General features: G+C 39.7%; 1 protein-coding gene across 4 annotated transcripts in view; it reads left to right on the plus strand.

Annotated features, from left to right (window-relative positions):
* Positions 1-15,676, plus strand: part of LOC143041531 (sodium- and chloride-dependent glycine transporter 2-like) — a 98,806-nt gene that overhangs the window by 35,560 nt on the left and 47,570 nt on the right. For all 4 annotated transcript variants that reach the window (XM_076213517.1, XM_076213518.1, XM_076213515.1 and 1 more), the window contains one exon: positions 12,285-12,433. In XM_076213517.1, the coding sequence (XP_076069632.1) occupies positions 12,285-12,433 (149 nt within the window). The remainder of the gene's footprint in view (positions 1-12,284; positions 12,434-15,676) is intronic.

Consider the following 15,676-nt stretch of genomic DNA (forward strand, 5'->3'; position numbering starts at 1 on the left):
CTTGTGGTTCTATCTGGGTTATGTTTCTCTTCCATTCCTAATATAATTATACATTTCTTTTTGTCTGCTAAGTCTCTTACTATATTCTCCTTCTGTCTCATCACTTTAATAACTGAGTTTTCAGTTTGTTCATTCATTTGCTGTCTGATTATGTCAGTGAATGCAACTTTGCTATTTTCTTGAATTTTTTTCCAACCCTCCTTGTTCTCCTTATTATTCTCCTTTAAGACTTTATTCTCATCTTTTACTTCTTTTAACTGTTTTTTTAATTCTTCAATTTCCTTAGTTAAGTTTTTGTTCGCCTTCTCTAGTTCTTCCTCTTTAAATCCCTGGAAAATATTCTCATCACTTTCTACTGTATTGCTCTTATCTATACTTCTAATCTTTACATTTTTATTAGACATTTCATCGTCGCTCAGCTGGTCGGGGGGCCTTTTGTTTACCTTTCGCCTGTCTGCCTGGGCCAAGTCTACTCCTTCCTCATTTCCTTCCATTTCCCTCAGTAATCCCTCCCCCTTTCCTCTTTCCCTACTTTCCTACTACACGAGCAATTTCCTGCCCTCCCTGTAAATACAATAGGCACTTCTCTTTGCGTTGAGATCCACAAACTTCAATTCTCTTCAGAACGTCTTCTAAGCCGTCCATTCGTTGAAGTGTATTTACCTAGTTGTATTTTACGGGAAGGGGAGCTATGCTCGTGGGGTCCCGTCTTCATTTCTCATTTTATCTAAACAATTTTTAAATTCATAGCTGTCTTTTTTTATTTTCTTTCCGTGTCCTCTTGTATTTCTGTCATCCCATTTTATCAGATTCTCTCTATCAGTAATTTCTATGCCTTTCATGATTCTGTAAATAGCTATCAAATCTCCTCTCTTCTTTGCTCTAGTGTCTGTAGTTCAAGTTTTTGTAGTCTCTCTTCATATGATAGTTTTGAGAGTGTTGGTGCCAGTTTTGTAATTGCTCTTTGTATTCTTTCAAGTTTTTTTATACATTTTTTTGTACTTGGTGACCATATCGTTGCTGCATATTCCAATCTTGGTCTTATCAGGGTGATTAGGATTTTCCTCACCATTTCTTCATCCAGGTATGTAAATGCCACTTTGATTGTTCTTATTAAATTATAAGTTTCTCCAAAAATCTTATTTATATGTTTCTCAGGTGACATATCATTCATAACAATGACTCCCAGGTCCTTCTAAGTTTCTACTTTTTTTTATTCCTTCTTCTCCCAAATTATATGCTCCTGTTATTCTGTTTTTGCTTTTTCCAAATTCCATTATACTACACTTTTTTGTATTGAACTCCATCTCCCACTTCCTACTCCATTCCTGTACTTTATTTAGATCTCTCTGTAGTGATTCACAATCTTCTTCAGTTTTCACTCTTTTCAGTAGTTTTGCATCGTCTGCAAAGAAGCTCATATAGCTTTCAATTCCTTCATCCATATCATTAATATATATAGCAAACATTATTGGGGCCAGAACTGTTCCCTGCGGGACACCGCTTATTACTTCATCCCATTTTGAGTGCTGGTTTCTTATCACTACTCTCATTTTTCTTTCTTGCAAAAAGTCCTCCATCCAATTTAGTAATTTACCTTGTATTCCTCCTTCAGATTCTAGTTTCTTAAGCAACTTCTTATGTGGTACTTTGTCAAAAGCTTTTTTTAGGTCTAGAAATGCACAATCAGCCCATCCATCTCTTTCTTGTATTATATCTATTAGCCTTGAATAGAAACATATTAAATTGGTGACGCATGATCGTCCTTGTCTGAATCCAAATTGCCTTGGATTTAGTACGTTGTTTTTTTCCAAGTATTTTACCCATCTATTTTTGATAATTCTTTCACAAATTTTTGCTATTGTACTTGTTAGAGAGACTGGTCTATAGTTGGTAGGTTCTTCTTTATTTCCTCCTTTGTATATAGGTACTATATTTGCTTTTTTCCAATCTTCTGGAACTTTTCCTTCTTTCAAGGAACTGCTTATTATGCTATGTATTTTGTCTGCCAGTTCATTCCTGCATTCTTTCAGAATCCAGTTTGCTATTTCATCTGGTCCATGCAATTTTCTGACATCAAGATTACTCAAGTGTATCAATATTTCATTCTTTGATACTTCTATTTCTTCTATAGGGGGGACTTTCTCTTTCCATTCAATCTCTTCAGGTTGTATGTTCTCCCTTGTAAACACTGATTTAAAATGTTTGTTCATAATTTCCGCCATTTCCATTTCCTCAGTGTATTCAACTCCCCCTTGTCTTAATTTCTCCAAGTCCTGTTTGTTTTTCAGTTTATTGTTTACAAATCTGTAGAATAGTTTGGGTTGATCTTTACATTTTTCTATGACGTCTTTTTCATATTTTCTCTTTTCCTCTCTGCACGTTTGTACATATTCATTTCTATAACTGGTATATATTTTCCATTTTTCAGGTCTTCTGTCTTTTTTCCATCTGGTCCAGGCTTTGTCTCTTTTGTCTTTTAACTCCCTACAACTTTTGTTGTACCAGCATTTTACATATTCTTTTTCTTGTTTTTGTCTTGGGACATACTTTTCCACTCCTTTTTTGTAAATTTTTGTCAAAATATTCCATTTCTTTTCCACTGATGTTTCTTCTTTGTATATTTCTTCCCAGTTTTCTTGTTGAAAGAATTCTCTTATTTTATCAAAGTTTGTTTTTTCATACATCATTCTTCCTTTTCTATATTGTTCATTTCTTTTGATATATTTTTCTTCATTAAGTTCCAGTTCAATCAATATGTGGTCACTTTTACCTATTGGTGTTTTATATTCAATCTTGTCCACTATTCTAGGTTCAGATGTAATTAATAAGTCTAGTCTCAATGGTTCTTCTTCATTTCTATACCTAGTGTTCTCCTGTATCCATTGTGTCATTGTGTGGTCAATAATCATCTCAAGTAGAGCGTTTCCCCATGAGTCGTCTCCACCCTTTACTGTCATTTCTTCCCAGCAGATTTCTTTGCAATTAAAGTCGCCCATCATAACTATTCTTCCTCCATCTTCCATTATTTTATTTAATGTTATCTTTGTGTCCTCTAACATACTTTTATGTTCACTCTCCTCCCATGAGGCTGTTTTTGGAGGCACATAATTTATCACAAATTTTCTGCTCTTCTTATCTCTGTCTTCCACTTCTATCATAATCATCTCTACTGTATTCTTTCCATATATGACACCTTTCATGTTTATATCCTTCTTAGTCAGGAACATAACTCCACCCACTTGCTTTTTCTCTCTGTTTCTAATCCAATAATTGTATGCATCATGTCCTACACTGTTGGGTGGTAGTGGGCCTTTTAATTTTGTTTCTACAATTCCCATTATGTCCGGTTCTTTTTCCTTCAAATAATCATTCAGCTCATTCAATCCTGTTATTAATCCATCTATATTTGTGTAAGACACTCTTAGTTTTCTGCCACTTCCATTGTGTTCTCTATTTCCCTTATGTTTTTCTTTTGTATGTCGAACTTCCTTAGTTTCATGTTCACTACTCTCCAATAGAATCTCTCTTTCTCTGACTCCGTTCTGTTCTCGTTTTTTGCCTTAGCTTCCAGTCTTTTCTGCTTTTCTTCCTCTCTTTCCTCTTTATTCATTTCCCTTTTTATCCATATCTTTTTATATTGTTCACTTGTTGCTAGTTTCCCTGTTTTGGATAAGATATTCTCTGCCGTAGTTTGTGACTTGAATTTAATCTTAATTGGTCTGGTCTTGTCTGTGCTATACTTTCCGAGTCTAAATTTCTCTTCGATTTGTTTCATAATTTCTGGTTCATCTTCCTGAACTGATTCTAGTAATTGGCTTACTTTTTCATTTTCCTCTTTGATTCTTGTGGTTCTATCTGTGTTGTGTTTCTCTTCCATTCCTAATATAATTATACATTTCTTCTTGTCTGCTAAATCTCTTACTATATTCTCCTTTTGTCTCATCACTTTAATAACTGAGTCTTCAGTATGTTCTTTCAATTGCTGTTTGACTATGTCAGTGAATGAAACCTTATTTCCTTCTTGGGTTGTTTTCCAATTCTTAGTTTCTTTAGCTATTGTCTCTCTGTTTTCTTTACTATTCTTCTTCAATTCCTCATTCTCCACCTTTACTTCTCTTAACTGTCTTTTTAGGTCTTCTATTTCATCAGTTAAGTTTTTATTCGCCTTTTCTAGTTCTTCCAATCTTTCAACCCTTTGTAAAATGGTGTTCATATGACCTAACCTACTCTCCAAGTCCTCGATCACCTTATAAACTTTCTCCTCTAGTCTTGTCAGTCGGGGGGGGGGTTTGTGTCCCCCCCACCCTCTTTAAATCCCTTGAAAATATTCTCATCACTTTCTACTGTATTGCTCTTATCTATACTTCTAATCTTTACATTTTTATTAGACATTTCGTCGTCGTCGGGAGGCCTTTTGTTTACCTTTCGCCTGTCTGCCTGGGCCAAGTCTACTCCTTCCTCATTTCCTTCCATTTCCCTCAGTAATCCCTCCCCCTTTCCTCTTTCCCTACTTTCCTACTACTCCACGAGCAATTTCCCCCCCACCCTGTAAAAACACTAGGCACTTCTCTTTGCGTTGGGATCCACAGACTTCAGTTTTCTTCAGAACGTCTTCTAAGCCGTCCATTCGTTGAAGTGTATTTACCTAGTTGTATTTACCTAGTTGTATTTACCTAACTAGGTAAATACATATATATATATATATATGTATATATATATATGTATGTGCACTTAAGCAAAGTAGACCACAAAGTGAACACACATACCCATGTTCTTATTAGCATATATGTATGTATGTATTTACCTAGTTGTATTTACATAGTTGTATTTTATGAAAAGAGAGCTATGCTTATAGTGACCTGCTTTTGTATCTTTTAGTATCGTATTTGATCTTAAATTCTTGTATAATTTTTGCACTCACTGTTTCCTCATTCATTTTGTTCCAGATATCTACCACTCTGTATGGGAAGCTATTTTTATTCAGATCTCCTCTGTAACTATCCTTCTTAAGTTTCTTTTCCTGTTCTCTTGTTTTTCTTTTATCCTACTTTAATAAATCGTCTTTATCAAGGACTTCCATCCCCTTCATAATTCTTTAGATCTCCTCTTTCTCTTCTTTGTTCCAGGGTTGGTGGTTCATATGTTAATTTGGAGAGTATTGGTGCCATATTTGTCATTGATCTTTGAATTCTTTCTAATTTCTTTGTTCTTTTTACTGGGTGTCCATAGTGTTGCAGCATACTCCAGTTTGGGTCTTATCAATGAAGCTAATATTTTCTTTACCATTTCTTCATCCAAGTAGTTAAAGGCCACTTTCACTGATCTTAGTAAATGAAAGTTTCTCCATCTATTCTGTTGATATTTTTTCTTTTCTTTGTTTTTTATGTACCATTTTCTTAGCCTCAGGTCCAGTACTCTCCAAAAAAAACTCATTCTTTTCAGTCCCCATTTTTTCTTGTTTTCATTTGCTTCATTTATAAGTGTCTTTTCTTTCTCTTTTTCCTCATTACTCATTTCCTTATTTTATTAATACATTTTTAGAATTTTCACAATTTGCTAGCTTTGTTGCTTTTGATAGTACTTCTTCAACTATCATTTGAGACCTTAGTTTGATTTTTAGTGGTCTATAGTGTTTTTTTCTAGAGTATTGTCCCATCCTATGCACTTCTTCAATTTCTTTGTTAATTCCTGTCCCTCCTGTTGAACCTCTTTCAGAATTGCCTTTGCAATTTCTTTCTCTTCTTTTTCTCTTTGGTATTTGTATACATATTTTTGATACCATAAACTACAATGCGCTTTTTTATCCACTGTGTCTCATACCCAGTTTTTCATTTCTTTAATTACTTTAGTTATCGTTTCTTTAGCATTTTTCTCTACCTGCTGTTGTACTATTTCTTTAAATGTTATTTTCTTATTTTCTTGTTCTAGTTTCCATTGATTTTTTTTTTCTAGAAGAACCATCTCCTTAATTCATTCTCCAACTTTTTCAGTCACTGCTTATATTTGTACTTTGACCTCTTTTTTCAAGGCATCATTTTTGTTTTTATCTTTATTTTTCATTCTTTTGTTATCATTTATGACCATATTTAATTAATTTTTTAGATCATTAAGCTCTCTGTTCATCTTTTTGTTGGCTTTTATTAGATAGCTTATCTCTCTGTGCATTGCTCTATAAAATTGTTTTAAATCTATTAGTTCCTCCATCAAATCATTAATATCCCTATTTCTAAGTATATTGATATATCTAGTTTCTCTTTCTACATCGAAACCTTTACCAATAAGTCCTCTTTCTCTTGAAAACCATGAAAAAGCATTGGTGTCCCACCTTTGAGTTAACTTTGGGGTATCATTCAAACAAGTTTTTTTCAGTATCACCCCCAGTGGTGACTTGACTTTGCTCATGTCCAATCCTCTCTTCTTAGGTTAATTTTTCCTTTTTTCTTCTTTTCCTTCCTCCATTTTGTGCATTAATACACTATATCAAACTGGATACTTATTTTACCATAGCCATCACCTGAAAAACACAACTTCTCTTTTGTAAACACAACTTAGGCATTTCCTTGTTATTGCCGAAAAAGTGCTGAATGAGAGATCGTTTGCTAGCCTTCCATTCACGCCAACGTCAGTGTCTAAAGTGTGTGTGTGTGTATTTATGTTATATATGTGAGTAATATAATAAAATGTGTTAATTTATCACTATATCTATATACCAAGAGCTTTTATCCCCTTATAAATAATGGAGGTAGCTAAGTCAGAAGCACATAACTATTCCCACCCATTTCACTCCCTTCCACCACCCTTCCCACCCCTCCTATCTCAGCTTCTCATGGATGACAGGTCATCCCTGCACCTGCCAATTGTCCTGGATCAAATACAATGCAGCAACACAGAGTACATCCATAGCAAAGCCACTTCACTTAATTAGTGATCCTCCCCTCTTGTATCTTCAGGCTGTGTCAAAATACCATTCACACATAAGCACCCCCTACCTTCCCATCCCGGAACCCTTCCTTCCTTGTATAACAGTATTCATGCACAGTCAAATTCCACTTATCCTTATCTCCCATCTTCTCCCTTCCTTGCTCAATGAACATCCCCCTCTTGCTCAACACCCCCTTCACCCCATCCATCCATCTTATCCTTGGTAGTCCCCTCAAGTTCACTCCCTCCACCTCTGCATTCCACAATTTTTACTAATCTTTCATCATTCATTCTTTCCATCTGTCCAAACCATCCCAATAATCTTTCATCACCCCTATGTGCCATCTCCTTTTCCACTCCCACTCTCCTCCTCACCTTCTTGTTTCTCACTCTATCCAATTTACTTCTCAGACATTTCATCTCAAACACATTTAAACTTTTTCTCCCTGCTCTTAAATTCCAAGTCTCTGCCCTGTACAATGCCATCGGCACAACCACCCCTTCATACAATCTCCTCTTTGCACCCATTCCCAGTTACTTATCTCTCATTACACTTTTTAATCCTCCAAGGCATTTACCTGCTTCTCTCAATCTACAATTTACCTCCACCTCTATTCCTCCCTTTTCCAGCTACATGTGACCCCAAATACCTAAAGCTATCCACTTCCTTCCACCTCTCTCCTTTTAGAATTACTTCCAATTTACTGCCATCCTCTACCCTTGTACATCTCATCACCTTGCTTTTACCCACATTTACCTTCAACTTTCTCCTTTCACATACCTTTCCAAACTCTGTCACTAACTCCCTTAATCCCTCCTTTGACCCTGCCACAAGCGCACTGTCATCATCAAAAAACAATGGGCTCACCTCCCACTTTTATCCATTTTTTTTTTTAACAATCTCCAGTCCCCTGCCCATTACCATTTACCTTTACCTCCCACACTACCCCATTCATATACACATTGAACAGCCATAGTGACATAACACAGCCCTGATGCAGTCCCACCTTTACCTCAAACCACTCGCTCTCTCCGTTTCCCATTTTAACACAGGCTCTACTACTCTCATAAAAAATATTTACTGTCCTTAACAACTTTCCCCAATCCCATATATCTGCAAAAGCTCCCACAGTGCCTTCCTATCTACCCTGTCATAAGCCTTTTCCAAAATTATTAAAGGCACAAAAAACATCCCTACCTTTTCCCAAGCTTTCTCACATATCTGCCTTACTGCAAAAATCTGATCCATGCAACCCCTACCTTTCCTAAACCCACACTGTTCCTCACCAATTACTCCCTCTGTTCCTCTCCTAATCCTTTTAATCAAAACCCCCCATAAGCCTTCCCAACTACACTCAACAGACTGATCCCTCTGAAACTACACTACCCACATTTGTCCCATTTTCCTTTGTAAAGCAGAATTATACAGGCACTCCTGTAGTCCTCTGCCACTCTACCCTCCCTTAGGTACACATTAGACAACTTTGTCAGTCAGTCCACTATTACTGTACCACCCTTCTTCAGACACTCCACATAACACCCACCTAATCCAGGAGCCTAACCTGTTCTCATCATTTTCAGAGCTACTTGCACCTCATCTTTTTTATTTCTCCTCCATTTTTCTCTCCAATCATCATCATTTTCTTACTGCCTCCCACTGCTACCACCAATCCCTCCCTATCCTCCTCCACATTTAGCAGCTCTCTAAAATACTCCACCCATTTTCCCCTTACTGCCTCCTCTTCCATCAAGATCTGTCCATCTGCACCTTTTACCCTTTCTTCTCTTCTTGACTCACCTTCCCTTCCTCTTGATTTCCTTCCAAAACATCTTTTTATTGCTTTAAAATTTTTCTGTCATACTCCTCCCCCATTTTACATCTGCTCTCCTTTTGCCTCCTTTATCTTTTGTTTGCTTCTCTTTTTTTTTTCTTTATACATACATATACAAAGGCTTTTTTCCCCCTTACAAGGGAGGTAGCCAAAAAGGAAAAGGCATAAAATAATTCCCACCCATTCCATCCCTGAATACACTCCACATCCCTCCACCCTCCCTCTTTTCTTAGCACCTCCTGGATGGCGGGTCATCCCTGCACCTTGTCCACTGCCCTGGGTCAGAAGCAGTGTCGCAAGACACAGCACATCCACAGCAAGACCGCTTCATTAAATCGGTGACCCCCCCTCTCCGTCCCTCTATTGCATAAAAGGAGAAGACTGGAAGAAATCCCTTTGGGCTGTGTCAAATTTTGCTCACACATACTACCTCACCCCCCATCCCCCTGCCCATTCCACCTCATGCATCATAACATCATCCATATACAACCATTCTCCATTTACCCGTCTTCTATCCTCTCCCGTCCTTCCTCAACAGACATTCCCCTCTTCCCCAAAGCCCCCTTCACCCCATCCATCCACCTCATCCTAGGATGTCCCCTCATGTTCACTCCCTCCACATCTGCCTTCCATACCTCGTTTACTAGTCTTTCTTCACTCATTCTTTCCATGTGTCCAAACCATCCTAATACTCTTTCATCAACCCTATCTCCCAACTCCCTTTCCACCCCTGTTCTCCTCACCTCCTCATTTCTCACTCTATCTAGCCTAGTAACCCCCATCATACTTCTCAGACACCTCATCTCAAACACATTCAAACTCCTTCTCTCTTCCTCTTTTATGTTCCATGTTTCTGCCCCATACAGTGCTGTTGGCACAATCACTCCTTCATGCAGTCTCCTCTTCACATCCATTCCCAAATGGCTATTCCTCATTACACTCTTTAATCCACCAAGGTATTTACTCGCTTCTCTCAATCTACATTCTACCTCCACCTTCACTCACCTTTTCCTGCCACATTTGCACCCAAGTATCTAAAACTATCCACTTCCTCCAGTTGCTCTCCCTTAATGCTCACTTCCAGTCTACTGCCACTTTCACCCCGTGTACATCTCATCACCTTACTTTTTACCCACATTTATCTTTAGCTTTCTTCTATCACATACTCTCCCAAACTCTGTCACCAACTTCCTCAGTCCCTCCTGCGATCCTGCCACAAGCGCAGTGTCGTCTGCAAACAACAGCTGGCTCATCTCCCACTATTCTCCATTTTCTTTAATCATCTCCAATCCCTTTCCCACTACCCTTGCATTTACCTCTCGCACTACCCCATCCATGTATAAGTTGAAGAGCCAGGGCTACATAACGCAACCATGACGAAGTCCCACCTTTACCTCGAACCACTCATTTTCTCCATTTCTAATCCTGACACAAGCTCTACTACTCTCATAAAAACTCTTGAAAGCTCCCAGAAGCTTTCCTCCTATCCCGTATATCTGCATAACCTCCCACAGTGCCTTTCTGTCTACCCTATCGTAAGCCTTTTCCAGATCCATAAAAGCCCAAAAAACATCCTTCCCCTTTCCTATAGCTTTCTCACATATTTGTCTTACCACTAAGATCTGATCTACACAACCTCTACCCGTCCTAAATCCACACTGTTCCTCACCAATTACTCCTTCTGTTCCTCTCCTAATCATCTCAATCAAGATCCTCCCATAAGCCTTCCCAACTACAGTTAACAATCTAATCCCTCTGAAACTACTACATTCACACTTGTCCCCCTTTCCCTTGTAAAGAGGAACTATACAGGCACTACTCCAGTCCTCCGGTACTCTACCCTCTCTCCAGCAAACATTAAATAACCTCACCATCCAGTCAACCATCACTGTATCTCCTTTTTTGAAACATTCTGCATGGCATCCATCCTTTATACTTCTCATATTTTACTCTCATCCTACTTTGTAACCAGTCTCTGAATGCTTGCTTCTTCTCTTCTGCTACCTTCTTCACTTCATTCCACCACTCACTACCCTCCCTTCTATTCCCTCCCATCCTTCTTGTTCCACATATGATCTTTGCACATCTTGTCACTTCCTCCTTGAAACACCCCCATTCCTCTTCCACACCTACTTCCACTCTGTCCTTTACCACCTCCCACACTTCTCTCAGTTTCAACTTGTACTCATGCTCCTTTTCCTTCCTTATTACTATGTTTATATATTCCCACATAAGCTTCATTTTCTGTTTTGGATATCTGAGGGACTCTAAATCATAAGGCTATGTGAAACATACACTCTAGTGCATACTGTCTTGACACAGCATGATCTGTGTAATTTTTCCTAAGATGTCAGATCAGAGTGGAGGGAAATACAAATAAAGCATAGCTGGAACCTTAAAAGGTAAACACAAGCTTGAAGTCTTTCTCTAAAAGATCTGTCTATCTATACACCAAAAGGTTTCTTCCTCCTTATAAGAGTGGTAGCCAGTCAAGCCATGCACCCACCTACCTCCCATCCACACCCATCCATCACCCATTTGTTTCTCTTTTATCTTAGCTTCTTGTGGATGAAGAGCCATCTCTGCCCCTGTCCACTGCCCAAGTCACAAACAATGCAACAAGACAGAGTATCTCCACAGCAGGGTGCAATAGCCTGAGCTAGTATACCACCACCACTCACTTTATTTACATGGTGACCCTCCTTCTTCATCTCCTCATGCATAATTAGAGAAGACAAGGAGAATTCCCTTTGGGTCATGTCAATTTATCATCCAGTCATAACCATTCTCCACTCACTCTTATCTCTTGCCTTTTCCTTCCATGCTCAATTCTTCCCATTTTACTCACCCCATCCATCCATCTCATTCTTGGTCTTCCTTCAAGTTCACTCTGTCCCCCTATGCCCTCTCCATTCTTTTTGCTAGTTTTTCTTAACTCATTCTTTCCATGTGCCCAAAACCATCCCACTACTCATTCATCAACCCTATCTGCCAGCTCCCTTTCCACCCCCACTCTCCTTGCCTCTTTATTTTTCATGCTATTCATCCTTATAACATTGACCATAATTCTCAAACACCTCATTATAAACACATTTAAATTTCTCATTTCTGCCTCTCTTGAGTTCAAAGTATCTGTCCCATACAGTGTCACAGGATCATCCCTTCATATAATGCTCTCTCTGCATCCATCCCAAGATATCTGTTTCTCATGACATTTGTCATTCCCCAAGATATTTACTTGCCTCCCTCACTCCACAGTTTACTTCCACCACTACTTCTCCATTCTATGCTACATGTAACCCTAGATACTTGAAACTATTCACCTCCTGTAGCCTCTCTCTGTGAGACATATCTCCAACTCACTGCCACCCTCACCCATATATACCTGGAGCACATTCCATAATACCTCTCTGTCATACACCTTCAAATCCATAAAAGCCCAAAAGATCATATATACCAAGGGTCCTTTCCCCCTTAGATAAAAATACAAAAGTAATCACCTTCTTTAGCTTTGCTTTATTTTAACAGGTGCCATGGGCCAAATGCAGTAAAATATGGGCAGATGATAGTTGCTTTGATGTTGGAGCCATACAGTGTTCAGTTCTGAATATAACTGAGCCTGGTCCAGATGACACATGCACACTCAAAACTGAATCTTCTGCCTACCAGTATTGGACGTAAGTAAAACTTGGAATTCCATGTTAACACCCCTTCATTTGAGATTCTACTCCCTGGTGTGTAAAATTGTTTGGCATTAGTCAGGACATGATCAGTTAAGGATGTTACTATTACTAAGGTGTTAAAGCTGTATTTTAGTGGAACTATAGAAAAAGATATCAATGCTTCTATTGTTACTCTTTTGTATCTACCTTTGACATAAGAGTACATTGATTTTTTGCAACATAGATGGGTGCTGCTTCCTTGAGTAGTAAGGTAGGATTGCACAAGGTTTATTTTTTCCCTCCAATTTTTAAACTACTCACACACTGAAGATATTTTGTTCATCTCTGGAAAAAGAGATGGGTCCTCTTTCAAGACATGCTTGCATAAAAGGCACTGAAGTAGGTAGATAGATAGATGGACAGAGATAGAAATTAGTATTTCATTTGTCTTAACCATTGTGGAGGAGGAATGGGGATGGTTCAAGGAGGGAGTCATAAAGTGTGCAAGGATGGTGTGTGGAACAAGAAGGACAGGGGGAAATAGAAGAAAGGGTTGTGGGTGGGATGAGGAAACAAAGAAGGTTGTAGAAGAGAATAAGTGAGCTTTCACAGATTGGTTACAAAATAGGACGAGGGAGTCATATGAGAGGTACAAAGAAAAGAAAAGAGAAGTAAAGCAAAAGGTAGAGGTTGCAAAGAGGAGAGCAGATGTGAAATGGGGTAAGAGTATGACAGAAAATTTTGAAAGTAATAAAAAGATGTTTTGGAAAGAAATTAAGAGAGGTAGAGGAGGCAAATCAAGTAGAGAAGAAAAGGTAAAAGGTGCAGATGGAGAGATGATAATGGAAGAGAAGGCAGTAAGGGGAAGATGGGCAGAATATTTTAGGGAGTTGCTAAATGTGAAGGAGGATAGGGAAGGAAAGGTAGCTGCAGTGGGAAATGCGAAGAAAATGAGAGTGATGAGTGAGGAGAATGGAGGAGAAATAAGGAAGGATGAGGTGAAGGCAGTTGTTAAGATGATGAAAGCAGGTAAGGCACCTGGTCTGGATGGATGCCATGCAGAATGTCTGAAAAAGGGAGGTACAGTGATGGTGGACTGGCTGGTGAGGTCATTTAATGTTTGCTGGAGAGAGGGTAGAGTGCCGGAGGACTGGAGGAGTGCCTGTATAGTTCCTCTTTACAAGGGAAAGGGGGACAAGTGTGAATGTAGTAGTTTCAGAGGGATTAGCTTGTTAAGTGTAGTTGGGAAGGCTTATGGGAGGATCTTGATTGAGAGGATTAGGAGAGGAACAGAAGGAGTAATTGGTGAGGAACAGTGTGGATTTAGGACGGGTAGAGGTTGTGTAGATCAGATCTTAGTGGTAAGACAGATATGTGAGAAAGCTATAGGAAAGGGGAAGGATGTATTTTGGGCTTTTATGGATCTGGAAAAGGCTTATGATAGGGTAGACAGAAAGGCACTGGGAGGTTATGCAGATATACGGGATAGGAGAAAAGCTTTTGGGAGCTGTCAAGAGTTTTTATGAGAATAGTAGAGCTTGTGTCAGGATTAGAAATGGAGAGAGTGAGTGGTTTGAGGTAAAGGTGGGACTTCGTCAAGGATGCGTTATGTCGCCCTGGCTGTTCAACTTATACATGGATGGGGTAGTGCGAGAGGTAAATGCAAGGGTAGTGGGAAAGGGATTGGAGATGGTTAAAGAAAATGGAGAAAAGTGGGAGGTGAGCCAGCTGTTGTTTGCAGTCGACACTGCGCTTGTGGCAGGATTGGAGGAGGGTTTGAGGAAGTTGGTGACAGAGTTTGGGAGAGTATGTGATAGAAGAAAGCTAAAGATAAATGTAGGTAAAAGTAAGGTGATGAGATGTACAAGGGGTGAAAGTGGCAGTAGACTGGAAATGAGCATTAAGGGAGAGCGACTGGAGGAAGTGGATAGTTTTAGATACTTGGGTGCAAATGTGGCAGGAAAAGGTGGAGTGAAGGTGGAGGTAGAATGTAGATTGAGAGAAGCGAGCAAATGCCTTGGTGGATTAAAGAGTGTAATGAGGAATAGACATTTGGGAATGGATGTGAAGAGGAGACTGCATGAAGGAGTGATTGTGCCAACAGCACTGTATGGGGCAGAAACATGGAACATAAGAGAAGAAGAGAGAAGGAGTTTGAATGTGTTCGAGGTGAGGTGTCTGAGAAGTATGATGGGGGTTACTAGGCTAGATAGAGTGAGAAATGAGGAGGTGAGGAGGAGAACGGGGGTGGAAAAGGAGCTGGGAGATAGGGTTGAAGAAAGAATATTAGGATGGTTTGGACACATGGAAAGAATGAGTGAAGAAAGACTAGTAAAAGAGGTATGGAAGGCAGATGTGGAGGGAGTGAACATGAGGGGACGTCCTAGGATGAGGTGGATGGATGGGGTGAAGGGGGCTTTGGGGAAGAGGGGAATGTCTGTTGAGGAAGGACGGGAGAGGACAGAAGACAGGGGTGAATGGAGAATGGTTGTATATGGATGATGTTGTGATTGCATGAGGTGGAATGGGCGGATGGGGGGGTGAGGTAGTATGTGTGAGCTACAGTTGACGCAGCCCGAAGGGATTTCTCCCCATCCTCTCCTTTTATGCAAGGGGGGGACGGAGAGGGGGGGTTGCCGATTTAATGAAGCGGCCTTGCTGTGTATGTGCTATGTCTTTGCGACACTGCTTCTGACCCAGGGCAGTGGGCAAGGTGCAGGGATGACCCGTCATCCAGGAGGTGCTCAGATAAGAGGGAGGATGGGAGGGGTGTGGAGTGTATTCAGGGATGAAATGGGTGGGAATTATTTTATGCCTTTTCCTTTTTGGCTACCTCCCTTATAAGGGGGAAAAAGCCTTGGTATATGTATGTATGTATGTATGCTATCCTTGAGGACCAGTGCTGCTATCCTTGAGGACAATGTCACAATGAAAAGGTGAAGTCATAGAAGTGGCAAAGGAGAGATTTAAGGAGAGTATCAGAACAGGAGGATAAAGTACTCTTTTCATGTGTGGAGATGAGTCTTTAAGCATAAAAAAATGCCATGTGATTTTGGTCCTTAGGGCTGCGTCAAATTTTGCTCACACATACTACCTCACCCCCCATCCCCCCGCCCATCCCACCTCATGCATCACATCATCCATATACAACCATTCTCCATTCACCCCTGTCTTCTGTCCTCTTCTGTCCTTCCTCAACAGACATTCCCCCCTTCCCCAAAGCCCCCTTCACCCCATCCATCCACCTCATCCTAGGAC

This window comes from Oratosquilla oratoria, chromosome 31 (assembly GCF_046742065.1).
Source record: "Oratosquilla oratoria isolate Oo_2021 chromosome 31, ASM4674206v1, whole genome shotgun sequence".
In the NCBI taxonomy this organism is placed as follows: Eukaryota; Metazoa; Arthropoda; class Malacostraca; order Stomatopoda; family Squillidae; genus Oratosquilla; species Oratosquilla oratoria.